General features: G+C 40.3%; 1 protein-coding gene across 1 annotated transcript; it reads left to right on the plus strand.

Moving 5' to 3' along the window:
* The first annotated feature begins 5,323 nt into the window (after positions 1-5,323).
* LOC101847652 lies at positions 5,324-22,637 on the plus strand. Its single transcript, XM_005097353.3, has 9 exons — positions 5,324-5,452; positions 6,733-6,888; positions 7,448-7,581; positions 8,147-8,376; positions 9,015-9,172; positions 9,740-9,853; positions 13,727-13,795; positions 15,107-15,205; positions 22,063-22,637. The coding sequence occupies exons 1-9, from the start codon at positions 5,429-5,431 to the stop codon at positions 22,183-22,185; spliced, it is 1,107 nt and encodes a 368-aa protein (XP_005097410.1). The 5' UTR covers positions 5,324-5,428; the 3' UTR covers positions 22,186-22,637.

Genomic DNA, 22,637 nt, shown 5'->3' on the forward strand with positions numbered 1-22,637 from the left:
AAACCTGATTCAATTTTTGATCAAGTAAGACCTAGAGGTCATGTTGAACAAAGCCATCATCAGAGGAGATACCAAAAAGTAAAAATAAACAGAACACCAAACTCATAGATAAGGCCTACTTTATTATTTCCTTTGAATTTCTTACTGGGTCCCTTACAACGAGAATCCTGCTATGACGGACATTTTGTACCGGTCCCCTCCCTCTCGTTATAACAGGATTCCACTGTATTTGGAGGAATTACTTCATAGCGAATTGTGTGCCTGATGGATAAAGTTGCAAAATGACAGTTTTCTATAGTATGCGCAGATACCATCTTTTCTGAGTATCTGCACCAATGCTATGTCGCTCATGTTCCAAAAGTTCGACAGATTTTGACGAGGCCTTTTTTATATTGATTTTTTTTTCATTCACGCTAGTCAAAAAAAAATTACAATTTAGCATTGCCGACTCCAGCGCGTCTGACGAAATAACCAGACAAATTACAACGTCCATTCTTTTTTTTAGTCTCAAGAGCAGAAATGCATGCTTTGGGTGCACTAAATGAGAATTACCATAAATACAAGGATACACCTTAAATTGTACGTTGAAAAGCACCAAAAATTATGTCGGCCCAGACAGAGCGGCGACAGGGAGCTGACCCCCATGACCCCGACGTGATAAGGCGCCCGGCGGGGAACCCCCGACCCCCGCGGCAACTAAAATTCCACTGCCGGTGCGCTGTGTTTTAGTCCCTTGTGAAAAGCACTACAAAATCAATGTGAAGTGTGTTTTGCTTATTGTGTAAAAAATGTATGTATGCTAAGCATAGCAAGATTGTTATAAATACTGGGAACACATGATTTTGAATTTCCATCATTTGCTATTGTTCACTGCCTATTTGTTTGGTATTCTTAGAGAGGGTGATGACATTGAAGACGTTTGGAAGTTATGCACGTTACTTTGGCAGGGGGCTACTGTTCATGTTTAAATGGATGTTTTTACTTTATGAGTGAATCTATGTGAAAATGTTATGGTGTTCCGTTTTGAGTTGATGTTCAAAATAATAAAGAATGTGAGACTTGTATCAAGAACTTGGATTATTCTTTTTTACATGCCTCTCTGCGCAGGCTTCTTTTTAACCCTATCCGTACATCGTGTTTTACTATCGTATCTATACGACGTGGGGAACTCTGTGCCACCACTTTCAAAGAGGAAATTTACTCATTAATCCAATCTGTACGCTTTGCAAAGCAGTCTGTCAAAATTATTTTTTGAGAAATACTGACAGTTTCAAAGAGATCTTTGTACTAGAAGTATTTTTAAATGTGAAGAATACAACCCTGGGGGAACAAAATGACCCCAGGGCGTACGGAGAGGGTTTAAGAATTTTTTTTTCTCACAAAATAGAGGCACAGTGAAATGTAAATGTGACCTCAGAAAGAGCGCTCACTCAGACACCTGTCTCCTGTCTCAGTAAGTATATTTCACTCTACTCTACTATTTATTACCAGTTATGTACAGTGGAACTCGGATTCAACGAGGTCGCCGGGCCTCTCCTAAAACCTCGTTGAAACCGAGTGTTCGTTATTGCAAACATAAGATTTGGTGTAGATTATTACAGGCACTGAGCACATAATGTGTAAAGAGAAGTAACAAGTAGTAGTAGTGCCTGAAATGACTGCATATTAATGAGCTGTGTAAAAAAAGACCAATTCGTTCAAATGCAGGCCTGTGTCATCTCGATTGTTTGCCAAAAAGTTGTGTTGCTGTGTAGAGCCCAGCACACGGCAACTTCTTATTCCAATTCCATAGACCAACGCTCAATTCATTTCGTAGATCTACGTCAATACAAGCTTATAATAATGATCAGTTGCTGAGGGGGAAAAAAAGACTGTGTGACGCGTTTGTATCTGAGACCTCTGGTGCCCTCTCCGACACAGTCACACGTGTGCAGGCCGCCCATCCGACCCCGACACACGCCAGAGTATACATGTGCGTGTGCCAACAACGCATGTGTTGGTATGAAAAAAGGCCGCTAATTGGTCGCATTCAATCGGCTTAGTGAACAATAGTTCACGATGCAGGTGCAATGGATGGTTTTCGGGAATAGATAAAGTTCGTTCTGGGAGAAAAATGAGCGAAGCCACGTCTGTGAGGGCTGTTCCCCCTGGAAGCGACCTCGTTGAATCCAAGCTTGCTGATTTAAGTGCTCGTTGAATCCGGGTTATTTATTGATTTTAAAGAAGAAAAAAAAAACGGGGAATCTATCTCCTCTCGTTGAATCCGAGTTCTCGTTAAATCCGAGTTCCACTGTAATGTAGATACAGTGGGTGTCGCATTCAACGAGGTTACCGAGACCGGCTTGTCATCGTTGGATCCGACCTCTCGTTGAACGTGACTAAGGCTAAAGAAATGAAAGGAGACAAGGTATTATATTACATGTACACGATGCACCAATACCAGAAATTAAAACAGTTGTTCCCCCTGATGACGAAAATCTCCAACAGCAGCAGTGCGCACGTGTTTGGGCTGTGTTCTGACCATCATTTCCGCATTAAAAAAAAAAATTTTCTCCGGAGCACATCTCGTGTGGAAACATATCCTCTCACATCTAGGCCTAGATCTACATAAAGTAAAGGTGGGAGCTTGGATTTTCTGATCAGGGGGAAAAAAAGAACATTGAAAAAAAATAAAGGTCTCGATCTATACCTACCCATCCAGAGTTCATACAGTTTCACACAGCCCGCATCTCGTTCCCACCCATCCCCCTCCCATCCCTACCGTAGGCTATCCCTTGTCCATCCCCTTGGCTTTGGGGCCCATATTAGGAGGCACACCAGATCTAGTAATACAATGTGTTAGGAATCGAGGATGGGCCTTGTGCTTTGTGTGAGATGGAGAGAAAAGATACATTTTTTTCGCTTTTGGGGCTGTTAATTGCTTTTATTTGGTTATCGCGACCTCGTTGAAAGCGACTTCGGTCTGTTTGCAACCTCGTTGGAGCTGACGTTCATTTACGAAGAAATATATAGAGAGAGGAAAAAATTGGGGATTATTATTAAGGATTGTCTCGTTGGAGCCGACTTCTCGTTGAAAGCGACACCCACTGTATAAAGGTCCCTATCTTGGTCAAGGAGCTGTTGATCTTTAGGTTCAACCCTCCTCTTGACCAATGCCATAACATAACTCTGTGGAGAATATTTTTTTGGATACAGCAGTATGAAGGTGCAATCTTCAATTGTGAGGCAGCGTGGTGGAATCAGGCTCTTGTCAAAATAATATAAGTGAAGAAACTTGCATTTTTCCGCAGGTTTGTGAATTTTTATCAAATGTGTGTTTTTTGGGCTCAACGCCTTTCATGCCCATTAAAGAACTCATTTCTGTGTGGATTTTTCTTACTAAAAACGTTGATTAAAAAGGAACAAAAAAATGTAAATTTTCAGTTACCACAGACTCTTAATCTAAGGAAATAACTAATCTTAGTCGGCCTTTTTCTCACTTATTTTACCTATGAAAACAGGTGACCCCCATCTCCCTCATTTGCAAATATCTTGACTTGTATTCAAGATAAATCAATATTTTTTTCCATTCAAATAGAGATAGTGAACAAGCTTTAAGTTTAAGCTGACATCAATAACTCTACATGCCAAAGATTGACGAGTGCCTGATTCCACCTCGCTGCCTCGCAATTATTGTTGTCCTGCCTCTGAAATATTCTCAGCAGATAAAGTAAGGGGATGAGCTTGTACAGTTCTGTTTTTTTTTATTTTATTTTTTTTATTTGTTTGTTTGTTTGGGGTTTTTTTGTGTTTTTTTTTTTTTTGGGGGGGGGGGGGGTCATTTACCATTTGCAGTTAAATGGAATCAACTTCATCGTTGGATTATGCAATCATTTCTCTAGCATCCACTGCTCTGGTTAAGTCTGCCTGCAAATCATCTGTGTCATTCACAATCCATTTAGTGGGTAGTGTTGACAGTAGACAGTCTTTTTAGATTTCTATGAGTGTGGTCTTTCTTCTCATTTCAAGGGATATATATATATATATATATATATACATTGTATATGTGTGTACTTTTAGTTTTAGAATAAAAAGACCCAATTGCAACCTCGTGCAGATTCAAAGAAACCAAAGACATGCTAGGTTACGGTTAATGGTACCTTGTGACACTCAGCAGACTATGACTGAGAGAATCACTCAGAATGCACTCATGGGTGGGGGGCTCTCGTGGCCTAGAGGTTAAGGTGTTGGCCTCTCATTCAATCAAAGGTCCCGGGTTCGAATCCGGGTAGCGACCAAAAAATTTTCGTCTCTAAAATTGACTCCTTTCACCTCCTTTCCTGCTCTCTAGCAAAGTTCTGTTGTTTGTTTTCATTTCCACGTTCTGCCCCCACCCCATCACCTCCTTTGCCCCCTCCTCTGGGCCCCTGACTCTTTCTGCAGCCTTTCTAGTATCTACTGCTACTCCTTGGCTCCTCCTTACTGCTGTCTTCCTGCCACACACGGAAAACGTCCACAAAACGGAAAAGGCAACCCTGAAAGCTGCTCCTGAAATTAAAAGCAACCAACATATTTATTATACATGCTATTTGCCTGTCCATTAATTGTATGCTCAAAACTGACACACTTTCGAGCGAAGAATTTTTCCTTACATTTCAGGTCTATCAGTAGGCTTATTTATAGTATAGTATTAGTAATTACAGGCCTACCATTCCACTGCCATGTAATTGACAACAACTGGCCAGAAAGCCTGAATAAAAATTGAGATACAGCAGTAGGCCTACATGTATCATGTTCTGGGGTTACAAACCAGATTAATCAGTATGGTATTTAATTTGCTTCGCAGCAACTGGTGGCTACACGTGGGCCTCATAGAAATCTACACTGATAGTTAAAGTCTAATGAGGCTAGCTGTACTAGTACGAGATACAAAAATTGCTTTCATTTACAAATACACATACATTGTATAGGCCGTTATCTGACTTTTATCTTCTCGGAGATGCCAAGCGGCGCCATCCAGTAGTTCTGTGGAGAACATTGTCTTGTAAAATGAGAGAATGAAACAGAATAATTAGATCTAGTAATTATAAGGCTATACAAATAATATTATAATCTTGAGTAAAATTAGAAACAGGCCTAATAAAACGCTCTCTGATTTATTGTCAATTTTTCATTCAAATTAGACTGAATGCTCCGAAAACCTTCACGATAGACAACGTATAAACGCTACTGCGGCTCTATTCGTTGGCAGTATTTTCGTGTTTCCCAATGTACTATGTTAGCATTCTCTCCCTGGTATTAGGTCGATGCTATGAAAATAGACTAATGGAGTTGTTCCCCTTCCGGTAATCTTAGCAACTGTAAACAAATCAGGCTGTAAGTTAAATGTTCGTATCCGGGAATCGGAGCTTGACCTGTCGACCGCCATACCCGAAGCAGTTCAGGCAGTATGGCGAGTAAACAGTCTTTACAAGTAAGAATATGACACTTTAATACAGCACAAGGACCCTAATCGTAAATACAATATCACAAAAGCATCCCCATCTCATAATAAGTGTACTATTACTATTATAAAGAACTTATTTATCTCACATTTATCATGGAAAAAACACTCAAAAGTGACAAGTAGAGAGCTGTCTTGTTGTTGACAAGGTTCACACCGCAGAGTAGTGGTAGTTGAGGGCCCAGGGGGTAGATTGTCAAGGGGATCGATCCTTTTTGGTCCTCCCAATGCTGTTATCAGTAGTTCAGCCTTCTGAAGAATTCAGTCAATCCAGTAAAAATGTTTGTTAATGTTTTGGTTATGATTGTTGACCCTTCACCTTTTATAAGGACTGTTAAACATTTTCCTTTAGAGCACTGTAGGCCTACAACCTTACTTTTGTCAAGGAACGTAATACAGAAATTGAAGAAAAGAACTTACTGTGTAGGCCGACTGAGCAAACATAGATGATGCGATTATATAAGCTTTTTGTATTAACATAGTTCATGTTTAAATCACAAAGTAGTGCAGTGATATAAAGTTTGCAAGGTTTCCGTCTCCTTCTCATCTCCTCTCATCTGTTGTTGTTTTTTAAAATTTGCCTCCCTTTTTTACTTAAACACTTTTATTTTTGCCAATCGATTTGGAGAGAAAGGTTAGAAGGAGAGAGACAGAGAAAGAGAGAGAGAGAGACAGAGCAAGAGAGAGAGAGAGAGAGAGAGAAAGAGAGAGAGAGAGAGAGAGAGAGAGAAAGAGAGAGATCAGAGAGAGAGAGAGAGATCAGAGAGAGAGAGTGAGAGGGGAAGATGGGTGGGGGGGGGGGGGGAGTGCTTTTGTAGACCATACTACTTTTTCTTCCTTTGTCTATAATTAATGCTTCCTTTAGGTGACAGAAAGAGGCGCTAGAAAAAAAAGTTGGCCTGTACTTAACTCATTGGTGATGAATTGTACCTTAATTAGGAAAGGCTCTGCAAGCATTTATTCCCTTATCAGTCTGTTGATTTTGTGTGTTCCCATGGCGAAGCTTTAAAAGAATTTATGTCTCTAAGCGAAGAGTATCAATTGGCAAGACATTTCAGTTTTATATACATATGATATTTCTTTTTTTTTCAATGACAAGAGTGCTGAAGAAAAAACACTGACACCATCTTACCTATTGGTATCTGCAACTCTGTTGAATCATACAATCGCTCAAAACAGCAGAGAAATGCAACATGTGTATTAATTTTTTTTTGTCCTGACTGTAGGCCTACTTCATGTTTTTATTCCAGGCTCTACAGGATTGTGCTCAGCACCAAGTAGATCAAGCAAGAGCACTCCAAAATGCTATAAGGAAATTGAACTCTGCAAAGAAAGAGAATGAGGTTCTACAACAGCAGGAAACATTATTGCAGTTCGTTGAGACATTGAAGAAAGAACTGCAAGACGTAAGGCCTTGTTTTGTTCTGGCTAACCCTATATATGTCGTTCGAGAATTGATTTTTTCTTTACTTCTTTACTTTCATCTGATCATCCAAAATAAATTGTGGTTTACATTATTTCAGCTGTACCCAGTAACTGCTTTTGAAGAAAGAGCAGTATATGATCCTGTATAGTTTTTGCGTATTTTAAGAAAATTTCTTTGACTTCATTTATTAATTAGTTATGTTAACTTGTAATCAGAAAGGTGTGGCACTTACATGACCAAAATTGAGTCGATAGTGCCGTAAAACACCTTCTCAATCAATCAGAAAAGTGAAATTATTGAATAAGAATGTTCAACCTATTCTGTCAAAAGAAAAGCAAAGTGTGATACTGAATCAGGGTGCATTTTTAGCAGTAATTATCAAAACCATTTTTAAAAAAGACTTGAAATTAACCTAAAGAAACAAAGCTTTTGTATGCAGTATGTATAAGCCTACTGTGTCTGAAAGTATATGTTCTCATATTCAGATATCCAAGAACAAAAGTAACTTGTTGTTAACATGTTTGAGAACCTCTTTGTAGTTTCAGAGCAAAGCTGGCACTGTTCACCATGAGTTAGCTGTGTCTCTTGGGTCAGAGGAAGCTGATGGAATAGACAATGAGGATGGTGGACAGAAGGGAAAAGGTGGACAAGATGGAGGAGAAAAGAAAAAGAGGTAATTATTAGAGCACTGTTTGAGAAATTATCTAGCATTTTTTTATACTGTAATACGTTTTTAGTAGAATGTTTAATGAACTACTTGTGTAAGTTGTACCTAGACTTTGACAAAACTTTCCATTCATTTTATAGCCATTTTCTTTTTACTTTTGGGACAGACCTCCCATTATTCTATCCCCTCTCCTCTCTTTCTCTCCCTCTCTTTCTCCCCATCTCTCTCTCTCTCTCTCTCTCTCTCTCTCTCTCTCTCTCTCTTCCCTCTCTCTTTTTCTCTACCCATCTCTCCCTCTCTCTTTCTTTCTTTCTTTCTTTTTTTGTTATATTGCTTGATGTACAACAGTACTTTTCTTTTTTGTTTATCCATCTAGTGCCAAAGAATGATAACCCGAATTGTTCCTCAAAGGACAGAAATGGTAAATTACAATGAATAATCCAATTAAGGAAGCTATTGTGAAGTTGTGTGAGCCTTCCATATGGAAACATGACTTAAATAAAACCTTTAACTTTTTTTTTAAAACTTCAAATCAAGAGATTCTGCATGCATTTTGGTGTTATCCTTTCAGACTACCGATGCCAGAGGATCAAGAGACAGCTTATCAACTCAAGGCTCGTATGATGCCACAAATTTATGCTCAGAATACAAACCTCAAGGCAGAACTAGTTCTTATGAACAGGAGAAATGAGCTGAGAGCACAAAGGAAGGAGAGACAAGTCAACTACAATAGAGAATCGAATTTGTCTGCTGTTACAACTCTGAGGGCTATACAAATGTATGAGAGGAAGGCTAAAGTGGGTACGTGTAATCAGATGATGGGACTATGTGTTTGTTCTCATATTTTTCTAGCTTCTTCTTTGCCTGATTTATTGAATACTCTTCTACCTTTTAAAAGAAACTTCAAGTGAAGATTTAATTCTACAAACTTCAAAATAAAAATAATTTCAAGTTTCAGATTTATTGAAAAAATGGTTATATCTTTGGATAATGTTTCAGGTGTCATGTAGTACTTTAAGACAATGAACATTTTGATTAAACAATATGTTTTGGTACTGTGCTTATAAATAGTCATCATTTTTGAAAATCAACCAGCATCAATATTTGGACTCCAGGCTTTCTGGATGTCTTTGGCCTTGCAGGCATTTTATAAGTGGGACAAATGTACGCCAAAAAAAAAAAGAAATACAATAATAAGAACAACCAAAACTAATTGTTTATGACATAGGTAAATTTTTTTACTAATAGATACGAGTGAAGTTGGATTTTACACTGAATCTGAAGGATTGCGACCACATTTCATCCATTTCAGAGAAGGATAAATAGCAAGACTAAAAAGGGGTATAAGGAGCAGATACAGCCTATTATTCATTTATGAATAACCCACTTCTCTGAGAAGGTAAAAGGAAATGTGCAATTTTTGTTTCATAATTTGTTAGCTGAAACACGAGCATCTGACCTCCAAGCTGAATTGGATGAGCTGAAAGGGCAGAGAGGAAATAAACCTGTGCGTTCATCAAAATCAGCAGAACCTCCTACATCACAGAGCTTCCTTGGGCCAAATAATCGTGTAAATGATGTTATAAAGAAAAATGAGGTAGGATTTTGTTTTTAAATGGAACTTTGCATGTTTGAAACTAGGGCTGATTCGTTTTTCCTTCAAAGAAACATACAAATTAATGGCCAAAAATTGTATCCTTGAAGAGCAGCTGTGTTTATGTAAATCTTTGCATCCCTGATCAAAAGATGAATGAAAAAATGATTCATGCTGAAAAAATACCTCCCATTTTAAGCAAAATTAGTTTTGAAAAGATACAATTGTTGAAAATAAATGGCCAAACCAGTTCTTGGGATTTTCTATTGCTATCTTGATTTGACTTGAGCAGTGCTTGTCAACTTTTTTTTAGTCAGCACCCACTTTAGCCACCTTACAGAGGTTAAAGATTTTTGTACTGCCAACCTAAACGTGTTTACATGCAGGGAATTAGATGATACCTGTCACTATGTGGGTAATCCCCACAGCCCACCAAAATGACCAAATCACCCACATGTGGGCAATGTCACCCAGGTTGGCAAGCCTTGAACTAGAGTAACAGTTTTTAAAATAAAGTTGTGCGTTGACCATTATCAAAATGTAATAACACTAATTTGCCTTGCTTCACAGTATCTGTTAGAAGAGAATCAAGATCAAAGGCATGAGATACAGAGGCTCAAACAAGACAATGCAGAACTGATAAGAAAAGCAAAGGTTGCTCAACAAGATCGGCATCAAATCATGGTCTGTATATAATGGTAGTCTGTGAATGTTATATTTTATACTTTAAATGCTCCCCCCTTCTCCACACACATGCGTGCACACACACACGCACACACACACACACACACACACACACACACACACACACACACACACACACACACACACAAACAAACACAAACACCCTTACATGCACACACACATATTCACTTGAGCTGGCAATTATGCACAAACACGGTTGTTTTGTACAAAAAGATACTGTACACAAAAAGTATAAAGTATTCAGAGTTGGTGTTTTCGCTTTATTTGGTTCCTGCTTGTTTTTCCTTTTCTCATATTTATGACTTTTTTTTAACTTCCTCATGATATATCAGTATCCTTATTGGACAAATAAACATTACGGTGATAGTTGTTTGTATATATTGATCAACCCTTCTCTTTTGAATGGATGGAAAAATAAAACAAATATTTACATAAAATTAACATTAACCCCTTCACTGCTAGGACGACGTAGTACCTACGTCTCCCTGAACGCGCCTCTGTGTGCTACAGCGACGTGACTACTACGTCCTGCATTATCGCTGTTTTGTTTCGTTCCCTGCTAAAGTCTAATTTGCTTTTATAATATTTAGAGTAGGTTCCCTTGAAAGCTCATTTATTCTACGAGTTAGAAATCCACTGTTCGTGGGAAAATTTCTGCTACTGGCCTAGTTCTAGCGGGAAATAGAAGCGTCCTTTCCGAGTTTTCGTCTGCTCTAGTACGCACCGTATCGAACGCTCAGCTCAGCTAACGAAGATGGCTAACCGTCCGCGGAGAATGCTAACTACACTACAAGCTGTCCAAGAGGTCTACCGCGATCTAGATAGCGGAGATGAAGATTTGGATGATGATGCTAGTCCTAACTGGAACGGACATGATTCTGATGATGTTGATTCCAGTTCTGATCATGATCAAGAACAAGAGGAAGAACAAGCCGATGAGCGCGAAGGTAAACATTCAATAATATGATTCTAGACTAGATCTAGATCTAGATCTACATGTTTATTTTTCCTGACTGTTCTGTTTTGCTCTCACACCTCTTTCCCTTATTTTTTTTTGTTTGGGGGGGGGGGGGGGGGGGTGAAACACTGCAGATGATTTTGCCTTCTTATATTATTGTTGTTTGTTTAGATTATGATGTCATTTTTTGTAAGTGACCGTACCGCTACCCTGGCCTCAAGTCTAAAATCCAGAGCTGAGTTTATTGAACAATTTGTTCTTATCTTTATAAATTATGCATCTTGTTAGCACTGATAATACTAGCTTTGGCCTATCAGTTTTTTTCTAGAAATCTAGATCTTAGATCTGCCTGGTGGTTACTAGATCTACTAACCTAGAAGGAAAGTGGTAGATGTTCAGTGGAAAAAAAAGCCATGTATTCTTCTTACAGATGACCGATTGCGAGGAATATTTGTAAAAAAAGGGTCTTTCTCATTTCTGAGAGATCAAGATCTAGATCTAGATTCTAGCCTGGTCTGAATGATTCATGCTCACTTATGAAATAAACAATGATAGTAATAACAATGAAATACAGTAAATAATTGTAAGATGATTTATTTTCACCCAGAAACAAGGTTTGAGGATGTCCCCGGTCCTTCTACATCTGCAAGTAGAGGCAGAGGTCGAGGCAGAGGTCGAGGCAGAGGAAGAGGAAGAGGCAGAGGTGCAGGGGGCACAAGGAGAACCGCCACAAACACCCGAGAGTGGACCAGAGATGTTGGGAACTTTCGCCCAGTGATTGCAGACTTTACTGCTGCCCCTGGCATAAAAGTTGATGTGAGTAACTTTACCCCCTCCCAGTTCTTCTCCTTGTTTGTGGACGATGATCTACTCCGCTCTTTGGTCATTGAGACCAATCGTTATGCCGAGCAGTACTTGGCTGCGACGCCCTTGAAACAGCACTCTAGGGCTAATCAGTGGCACAATACTGACGTGACAGAGATGAAATGTTTCATCGGTGTGTTTTTATTGATGGGTATGATCAAAAAGCCTGAAATAAATTCATACTGGTGTACTGACCCTCTCTTTACAACCCCTGTCTTCAATGCTGCCTTGTCTAGAGATAGGTTCCTGCTGTTGCTGAAATTTCTCCATTTCAGTGACAACACTAATATGCCCAATGTTCAAGACAGGAATAGGGACAGGTTGTACAAGATCAGACCTGTTCTGAACCATCTCTTCGAAAGGTTCCAACATGTTTACGTTCCAGACCAGAACGTTGCCATTGACGAGTCCCTTATGCTGTGGAAAGGTCGGCTTTTGTTCAAACAATATATACCGCTGAAAAGGGCTCGGTTTGGAATTAAGTCATTTCTTTTGTGTGACGGCAGTGGTTACACATACCGTTTTCGCATCTATGCAGGAAAGGACGAGAGTACTGAGGCCATTGATGAAATGCTGCCAGACGAGTGTGCCACCTTTGGCAGACCTGCCAAAGAGGTTGTCTACCTCATGCTCCCTCTGCTGAACAAGGGGTATAAACTCTTTGTGGACAACTGGTACACTTCTGTGGACCTATTTTCCTTTCTCCACAGCCAACAAACATCAGCTTGTGGCACAATGAGAAAAAACAGGACCGCTCCTCTGCTCAGAGCGCTTCATGTTGAGAAGGGAGCTACTGAAAGCTGTGCCAGTGGCCACCTTCTTGCTCAAAAATACCACGACAAGAGGGAGGTATACATGTTGACCACATGCCACGAGCCTCAAGGGACCACAGAGAAGCCACCCTCTGTGTTGTCATACAACATAAACATGGGCTCCGTAGACCGCCATGATCAACTTCTCCAGCCATATGAGGCCACGCGAAAAACACTCAAGTGGTACAAGAAGTTGTTCGTGCGCATGGTTCAAGTGGCAATGCTCAATGCCCACATCCTGTATGAAAAAGCAGGGAATAAGTCAACTTTCCTTGATTTCCAGAAAGATGTTGTTTCTGACTGGATCTTTGGGGATGATGGTGCCCCTAGTGTCACCGATGATCATGCGGTCCGACTGTATGACAGGCACTTCATTGAAGTTCTTCCCCCAACTGAAAAAAAAGTTCATCCCCAAAAGAGGTGCCGTGTCTGCACAAAGAAGGGTTTGCGAAAAGACACTAGGTATTACTGCCCAGACTGCCCGAGTAAGCCAGGCCTCTGTCTGAGTGGGTGCTTCAAGAAGTACCACACAGAGAGGTTTTACTGGCGGAACTAGGAGTGAAGTCCAGTTTCGCTAGTGATTGTAAATAGTTGTGTACATATCTCTGTGCTTTATTTTTTCTGTGGAATTGTGTGTGCATATAAGTGTAGTGTGTTATTATTTCTGTATGGATTACCCTACAAGTTGAATACCAGTTCCAGTCTTCCCTACTAGAGCAAGGTAAGAAAACATTTTTTTCCCTATATTATGCAATCTTCTACTCCTCTCAAAATCTTTTTCCTTCCAATAATCCCCCTGTACATAGTCTACTTGGAAAGACCATTCATTTCTCTACAAGAAAATATATACTTTGTTATACTTTTCACTTCATTCAAGAGCACCAAAGACCAATAAGGGAAGTCACCTATGGTTTCATGCGGTACCTGGAAATTTTTCCAGCATATGGGAAGTCAAAGTGGGCAGCAGTGAAGGGGTTAATATTGATTTCTGATCATAGAAATGTTTAAAATCTATCAAAGTTTTCCATTCAATTATTAAAATACCAAGATGGTTAAAAATCTTTCTTTATCTTTTTTATAATGTAACATGTGTCTGTTTATGTAGATTTCATTTAGTGCAGTTGTTGTCTCTCTATGGTTCTTCTACTGAAGAATGTTATCTGAGTGAACTACAGTTTACAATCACTAATGCATAAATTTTACGGCTAAATTTTGCAGGCTCAGTTGAGCACAAGTGAAATGGCACGGAAAGACTTATCAACACGACTGCAGAAACAGAAAGCTCAGGTAAGCCTACTTATAATTACAGCATGGAGAGTAAGGAATGTGTAAAAGTAACAGTAACAGTTGACTGTGTGAAGAGATTTGATGGGACAAAAAAAAATGTATGGTTTCCATAGCTTATAACGTAACGTATCTGTTATGATTTAAACACTTCACCGCTTTCTCTCTCTTCAATTTCACAGAATCAAATATATATGTATGAAGAAATGCATGCACACGCACACACACACTCACACACACACACACACACACACACACACACACACACATGCATGTGCATGCGCACACCCATGCACACAATCTCTCACACATCCTCTCTCCACACATACCTGTACTCATAAACATAACAATATTACAGTATGCTTGCACTCACAAACAGACTCACTGTCACATGCATAATATCAGGTAAAGTTGTTCCTGCATCCGATCAGGACATTGGGGATTGCCTTGTTAGTGAGACAACTTCCTGGGCCTTTGGCATATTGTGGTAGGGTGGCTAGTTCCTTTCCATGCCACCTTTACTTCCCAACTCGAAGTCAGGTACCCATTACTGCTGGGTGGGCAGGAGGGGGCGAAAAAAATTTGTGTCCAAACCGAGGCTTGAACTCAGACTTGCCTATTATAAATGAATAATAATTGTTAACAGTATTACTCTTAAGCTAGATGCATAATCATCCCATTGATATTCTGATGTTTCATGTTTTAATGGTCATTAGAATACATCTATTACAAGATGATTAAGATAGTAGGATTTTAATGGATGATAGTAAAAATGCCTTCTGTATATCACATAACATGTATCTGTTAATGTAGCTTTCATTTAGTACAGTTGTTGTCTGATGGATCTCCTCCTTTTCTGCTCTCTAGTAATGGTCTGTCGTCTGCTTTCGTCTCCATTTTATGCCCCCCACCCCCTAACCTCCTTTGTCTCCTCCTCTGGGCTCCTGACTCTTTCTGCAGCCTTTCTACTGCTACTCCGTGGCTCCTTCTTACTGCTGTATTTCACCACACCCCTGATCTTCTGGTAGGAAAGATCTACACCTGTCCTTCTCAGACAAGGGTGAAATATCTTGGAGGGCCCGTATGCAAGTTGTGCACGTTAAAGATCCCTTGGTGGTCTAAAATCGATAAGAGTAGGCTTCGGCCGCCACCCGGGCAAAATTAAAAATTTCCTACCAAATGAAAAATTTAATGTGTCCTGCGTGCTCATATGACCTTTATGCAGTTGCGAGCGCCGTAAAACACTTACTAAAATAAAAAACCCACTTTCATTGTCGGTACAGTATTTTCAAACTTTTTGCTTTCTCTGTCTAGCATGATAGGCTGTCTCGCAGTCTCACCAGACAATCATCTGACTGGATTGAAGCTCGTAAACAGCAAAACCAGTCAGAAGAGGAATGGAGATGGAAAAATGTGAGTACTTTACTGAAAGTTAAAAAATGGCTTTAGACCACATCATTTGTTTCGGGATTTTAAATTTGAAAAATCTTGAATGGCATGAGAATCCTTTGGACAGAAGTGACACTCACATATGCTTATGTGGTCCATGCATAACAATAAACCATTGTACAACGTAAGCTGTTCGGAAAATTTCTTGTTACTTTGCTTTTCCTAGCTCAATGAAGTGTCATTTGCAGCCTTGTGATTAGGCTACTGGATCTGTAATTGTGAGATTGAGAGTTCGAGGGTATGAGTCTCAGTTCGGTCCAACGTTGCGTCCTTGGGAAAGACACTTTACATAAATTTTCTATTTGGCTCGGTCCTTTCAGAGATGGACATTAAACTCGGAGGTCCTGCATCTTGAATAACCTTATAGTGTTGACAGGGCTGTTAGGCCAGCCTCACATAGGACATGTAGTGAAACGTGTAATGTGAAACATGAAACTATAAATGTGAAACTAGAAACATCAGGCAATCACATAGGACCGGCGTGTGGCGAAATACGAAACGAGAAACAACACCAATTCAGAAGTAGGCCTACGTCATGATAATTCAGTTGACATAATGGACTCGTCAGATGAAGATACATTGATGATCTTAGTTCTACTGAGAAAGCGCAGAAAAAGAAGAAAGCACAGCTTATGGTCTCGAGAGCATTTCCTTTTGAGAACAGAGGAAAATACACAAGAACCCTAGGATGATGGACTCTTTCAATTATTTTAGAAAGTCATATGGCATCGATGAATTCATAGAAAGAGTAAAGAGATGCATTTAAAGAGTGAAAATGGATGGGAAAAACAAATTAATGCTGAATGAAGAAAAAATTGAAACCATTCTATTTGGGAGTTTAAAAAACCTTAATGATGTTGATAGAAGCCTGTTAGAAATTGAAAATACTAACTTATCCTTTTCTAACAAGGTCAAGAATCCAGGTATCTTTTTAAATTCAGATATGTCCATGAACAACCAAGTAAATCATGTTATTCGATGTATGTACCTTGATCTCAGGAGAATTAGCAAGGTAAGGCACCTTATTTCAACCAATGTTGCATGCATGATCTCTGTCTCTTTTGTCTTGTCAAAACTTAGATAGCGAAAACACGGCCTCGCAGGCACTTGCGGCCTTCCGACCACGTGGTATGGGTGAAATCGGGGTAATTCTGATCACTGTTTCTTGGCTCTTTCGCTATAAAACTCCAAATGCCGTACACCTTGTGAAAGTTCAGCTTTTCCTCGTTACAATGATGTAAGTTTTTTATATTATATCCGATTATTAGGAGCTGGAGAATCGCCGAGGAAAGCAAAGCCCCTCGCGGTCGGAATGCGTGGCCGGCTGGTTCAAAAAGTGACACGCATGCATTCAAATGCTTCGCGGAACCAGGGATGATTAAATACCGTCTTTCCATTGGCTGAGAACTGTAAAGCTTTGAACGGTCTTTCCCGTGGTATATTTTTTGGCCTTTGGAGTTTAAATAGAAAGCTTTTAAAAATACTGTCAAAATTTTCAAAGATCATTTTTTTACATAAAATATGTAAAATACTGGCTCAAAAAAGGTGTAATTGAAAGATCAGTTCAGCTTGGAATTATTTTGCATCAATCCTTCCGCGAGACTTGGAAAGCATGCGACCCCCCATGCGGGGTACACTACAGTAAAGAGCTGACTTCTCTGGCACTGACCAGATGACAAGGACATGTGGTTACTTGAGGGAGGCATTGCGCTGCCAAGAGCAAAATGCTCGGAGCTAAAGGGATTTGAAAACAACAACAACAACAACATAGAGCCGACTCGGTCGCACCGGTGCGAAGCTGGCCGGGTCAACGCTCTGTGTTTTTGTTGAAATAACGACAGATCATCGTGTTTGATGCGATAAAATACTGATTTGTAATGATCTCACAGTCTTGAAAAAAAATAGGCTCCATATACTTGTTATAGTGATTGTACTCTGTTAATGTGGAGATGTTTAGTGTACTTGGTACTCTTTTATTGTCTGTTAAACATGAGGTTGCAGCCAGTGACTGACTTTAACAAATTTTATCAAATTTTAAACAACTTCCATTTCTTAAAAATTGACTGAGAGGTTAAAGAATGGTACCAAAATGCTCAATAGATATATAGGCCTTTCAAAGGGAACAGATAGATTTGGCATACAGCTACTCTGAAATTTTAGTTTCTGGTACCTACAAAACTTGACTACTGTAATTCTCTGTTCTGTCTGGTATCTCGTGTGAACGAATGAGGAAATTGCAAGTCGCCCAAAATAACACCGCAAGACTAGCGCTGAAGAAAAAAAAGAAAGATTGTGCATTAAAAATGTTAAAAAGCTTTGCATTGGCTTCCAGTTGATAAAAGAATCCAGTATAAAGTTTCTACCATGTGTTTTTAATGTCTTAACGATAAAACCCCATCCTATCTATCTGAGCTTTTACATTGTATGTTCCATCTCGTCAGTTACGGTCATCCGCAGATGCAACAAAATTCAGAGCCCCTAGAATGAAATTAGGATCTTTTGGCGAGAAAAGTTACTCATTTTTTGGCCCAAAAATCTGGAACACCTTGCCTCAAGATTTCAGAGAAATATAACAAATTTTTATACATTCAAGCGATTGCTCAAGACTAATTTGTTAAATTTTTAAGTTATATTATGTACGTAAGTGATTATGGTTTTTTTAAATATAGTTAATGTATAGTTGTTAAAATTCTTTTTTATGTGGTTGAACTGGTTTTTCTTGTTTCTGTGAAATATTTATTCTTGTGTGAATGATTATGTGATTGGTGTAAAGCACTCAGAGCATACTAGTACGGGATAGATCGCTATAAAGATACAATCTATTTTTAAAATTACTATTATTATTATTATTATTATTATTATTATTATTATTATTATTATTATTATTATTATTAATAGTTTTCTGTAGATTTCTAATAGTCCATTCTGAAAGACCAATGCTTACTTCTTGGTGATACGGCGATCAATGAAAAGCTGAGATAGATAAGCCCCAAATTTATAGTTGGGCGACTCTTGTGTTAACATGTACACTGTACAGTATTTTTATAAATCTTTTGAACTAAGCTTTAAAACTGATCTTTTACACTTAGACTTTGCTAATTTTGATACACTGATTCTGAATAGCACAATATTTTTTCAAAATAAAAATGCGGACTTCTCGTGTGCCTTCGACAAGGTATGGCGCACGAGGTTAATGGAGAAGATGATTGAGACCCACTCCCAGCCGCATCACCCAATGGATAGGTTCGTTCCTCAGAGACAGATACGCCTGTGTCAAGCACGGCAATGCAACAAGCAGGCTTCGCCGTTTCGAGCAGGGAGTACCCCTGGGCAGCGTCCTGTCCCCCACACTGTTCCTTGTCTTCAGTGATGATATTGAAGCAGGCCTGCCTGAAGCTGTGAAGACGGGACTCTATGCTAATGACTATACAATATACACCACCAACGAAGACATAAATCAGGCTGAAAACAGTGTCCAAGCAGCCATAAACTCACTTGAGCAGTGGGCAAGACAAAACAAGATGGAGATCAGTACGGAGAAAACAGAGTGCACCCTCTTCACCACCAGCACCCACGAGGCCAAGCGAAAACCAGCACTCTCACTCAAAGGCTCCCCCATCACCTTCAACACCAACCCCACCTTACTTGCGGTCACACTTGATCGTACTCTATCCCCCAACGCCCACATCCAAAACCTTGAGCTAAAATTGTCAAGTAGACTTCCACCATTGAAAGCCCTTACAGGCACCACCTGGGGTGCCTCAAGGGAATGCATAAAGCCAATATATAATGCTACTTGTCGGTCAGCTATCGACTATTGTGCCCCTGCCTACATGCCTCTTGCCAAACCCTCCAACCTGCAGCAACTGGAAAGAAAGCAGAATGAAGCAGCAAGAATCATCGTGTGGACAGCCTCCTCATTGAAGCGGACATTTTACCACTAAGGCATAGAGCTGATACCTTGACTGCCATCTCACTCGAGAAGTCCATGCGTCTGCTTGCAACGAACCAATGCAGAGCCTCCGCAACAAAATCAGTGCCCATGCGGACAGGCAAGTCGAACTAAAGAAAGCATGCCCAGAACCTCATAGCCGAAACTGAACTGGATACGTACCCACGTGAGGAGCTGGTTGTTTTATCCCCCACACAACCGTGGAAGGCTGCATCATGCAACGTGACTTTTAGCACCGATCTTGTCGTCGACTGCAAGCATGCTAATGAACCAGCCATCAGGAAAGCAGCAGCAGAGGCTACAGTTTGATCGCTCCCCCTGCCTGATGTAGAAGTATGGACTGACAGTTCAGCTAAGCACGGTACCGAGTATGGAGGCAGTGGAATACTGATCAAGACCGGTGATACCGAACTCAACCAATGTGTACCCACGGGCCAGTATTGTTCCAGCTACAGGGCCGAGCTTGTAGCTCTCGACACAGCGCTGGACATTCTTGTGGCACTACATACAGCAGGCAGCCTTCCGAACAGTGTACGCATCCATGTATACACTGATTCTAGGCCTCTCATACGGCCCTACCAACGAATCGGAAAAGGTGGCGTGCTCAATCTGGCAGCATCTGCACACCCTTTGTCAACGCTCCGAATGTTCCATCCACTTACAGTGGATTCCAGGCCTCGCTGGACTGGCTGGGAATGAGGAAGTTGCAGTGGCGTGGCTCTCCAAGCGCAAATGGCGCCATGGCGCCACCCTTTGAAATGGAGAAGGGATTTTCAAAAAAGGGAATACGATTTTCCAAAACTTAACAAAATATCACAATATTTTTTTCTAACAAATCTCTTATTCAGTGGTCATCCCTAAGTGCGCCAGTCTTTAGTTAAGGTGTCTATAATTAGGCTAATGGGAGGAGGGCGGGTAAGCCTCCCGTTGCCAGTCACAAGGGTCTCTCCGCGTCTTTCGTTCCCTACGTCTGACGTCACCGAGGGCGCCGAGCCCAGGTCGGCGCTACCTGAATCAATGTCTCTGCCTGAACCCATCTGGGTGTTCATTGTTTAGGTGTGAAGTCTGGTCAAAATAATTCAAAATCATCTATAAACTATCTGATTCAATCAGTTGAAAACAGGGTTCTCTTTTCTAGAAAAGCAAAAAAAAAATGTTTAAATACCCCATCCAGACGTTTGACGGAAGACACAAACGATATCACTCAGAACACAACTCAGCCAAAAATGCTAAAACCGGTACTCCCATTACACAGAGAGATTGTACTGTTGGGCCGAAGGGCCAAGATGGTTTTGGCGCCTGTGTGGTAGGGAGGGGATGGAGTGGTAGTTAGCCTGGACATGGCGTGGTTGGGAACTGTCTAAAAATAGGTTTTATTGTCTGCTTTTTAGAAACCAGAATCGCAAGTGAATCAGGGAATGGGGTCATTATGTCAAGACGCCCCAAGGGCAATAGTGCATGCGCGTTCTTGACTGTGAATGTGTGCTTTTCTGTTGATCTGTGGGAAGTTATTGTTTTGTGTGTGATTATGATGTGATGTGATTGTGCGCATCTTAAGCGCCGAACTTGGTTCTTTATCATCAGACCTCTCTCTATATATAAAAGATTGTACCGACACTTATTTATTCTTCTCGCATGGAGGTAGGTGGCCCTGTATCAATATTAAAATCAAACGAAGAGGCGTATAGTAGGTCTACAGTTTATAGGCCTGTAATAAGTAGGCAATACTATTCCTGTGCATAAATTTGTTCTTGGCGCCACCTTCTCTGGAAGTGATGCCACACCCCTGGGAAGTTGACAGCATCGCCAAAGAAGCAACAGCGCTCGCCCTGATTGACTCGCCAATCGATTTCTTGACAGCTAAAGCCGTCATCCACCGATCGACCCGAGCAAAGTGGAAGAGAGAGGCTAAACCCAAACTGCCATTTGCTCAGCCACCATCACACCAGCTTGAGGCCTCGCTCAGACGACAGGACCGCTGGCTTCTCTCCCAAATGAGAACTGGTGGAAAATCACCCAAGCTGAGATCATATCTCCACAAAATTGCGCCAGCAGACAACCCAGATCCGAACTGTCGAGCCTGCAAGGAGGAGGACAAAACTATGAACCATGTGTTCCTGAGATGTCCCGCCAGCTATCGTGCCAGAACCCGTCTGCTGGGACATTTCAGTAACCCACTTTCAGCACTTTTTAAGGACCTCTGGGCAAATGTTGAGTTCCTACGTGCTGTCGGCATCGCTGACCGTTTATGAAGTCACAGCGCCAGAAAAGAGAGAGAGAGAGAGAGAGAAATATAAATGTTGAAGGAAATTTTGTAACCCCAATTTTGTTCCCCTCTTAATGAAAACGTCAAAGGAAGCCGGCGGGAGTCGACTGTCACCACCAGTGTGGCTTGCTTGAGTCCTGGTCAGTGGCCACACGCTACACAAAAAATGAACATGTTCATTTCACCTCAACATGTGTTGAAACGCATTTCACGTTATAAGTTTCAAGCCACGTCCTATGTGCAGGCTGCCATTAAAATCTTTATTGTCATTCTTTGTCACTCGCGTTTCATGTTTCAGATTTCAGATTTCTCATTTCACCTCATGTCCTATGTGAGGCCGGCCTCAGACCTATACCATTTCACATATTTCCCAGTGAAGAGGGTAACTGATGTAAAATCAGAGAAATAAAGTGGTGAATCTAACAGCATGATGATATATTGCAATCATAATTATGAGTGGATACGCACATACGTAATGCATAAACATAGTATAGGATTTTTTTGTTTGTATTGTATTTGATTATATTATATATATATGCATGAATGTTGTAAGCAATATCCTAGGTGTTCAAGTAACTATACTTTTATATATTGTTACTCTAGGTTGGATATGCAGCAGCCCATGGAAGTCATGAACGGACGTATGCACACCACGTGCAGAAAAATGTTGATCAACCAAGATACATGTATCCGGTAGAAAAATATGCTCAGTCTTCCGCAGCGTGATTTACCTGACAAGGCCATCAATGCTTTTATGTACATTGGCAGATATCATTTCTTATGTTAATGTATTTTACATTAACTCAAACTTAGTTAAACGAAAAAAAATTGTATGTATTTAAGTTGCCATACAGAATTGTTTTCCCTGTTTGGGAGATGTGACTCTTGCTGTTCAAGATCTGAATAGCAGATGTTTTCATTATTAACAGCCCAATAATGTGTCTTGAGCATTTTATACTTATTGAATATATTTTCATCAACATTCTTAACCGTAAAAGAAAAGCTGTGCCTTATGAATACTTCTTCTTTTTCATGATACCACTAATGGAATTAATATATTTTCACTGTGAGCAACTGCAAGTTTCACATACATACGACATTGTGGAGTCAGGCACTCGTCAATTTTTGGGCATGTACAGTTATTGATATCTTCTGAAAGCTTATTCATTTGCTTTGCT

Source organism: Aplysia californica, unplaced genomic scaffold, assembly GCF_000002075.1.
Source record: "Aplysia californica isolate F4 #8 unplaced genomic scaffold, AplCal3.0 scaffold00152, whole genome shotgun sequence".
Taxonomy (NCBI): Eukaryota; Metazoa; Mollusca; class Gastropoda; order Aplysiida; family Aplysiidae; genus Aplysia; species Aplysia californica.

Excerpts from the sequence above, each read along its gene's own strand:
- LOC101847652 (XM_005097353.3), top strand. The coding sequence starts at position 5,429 with ATGGCGAGTAAACAGTCTTTACAA. Across the intron at positions 6,889-7,447 it reads TGAAGAAAGAACTGCAAGAC|TTTCAGAGCAAAGCTGGCAC; the intron begins GTAAGGCCTTGT and ends ACCTCTTTGTAG. Across the intron at positions 7,582-8,146 it reads GGAGGAGAAAAGAAAAAGAG|ACTACCGATGCCAGAGGATC; the intron begins GTAATTATTAGA and ends TTATCCTTTCAG.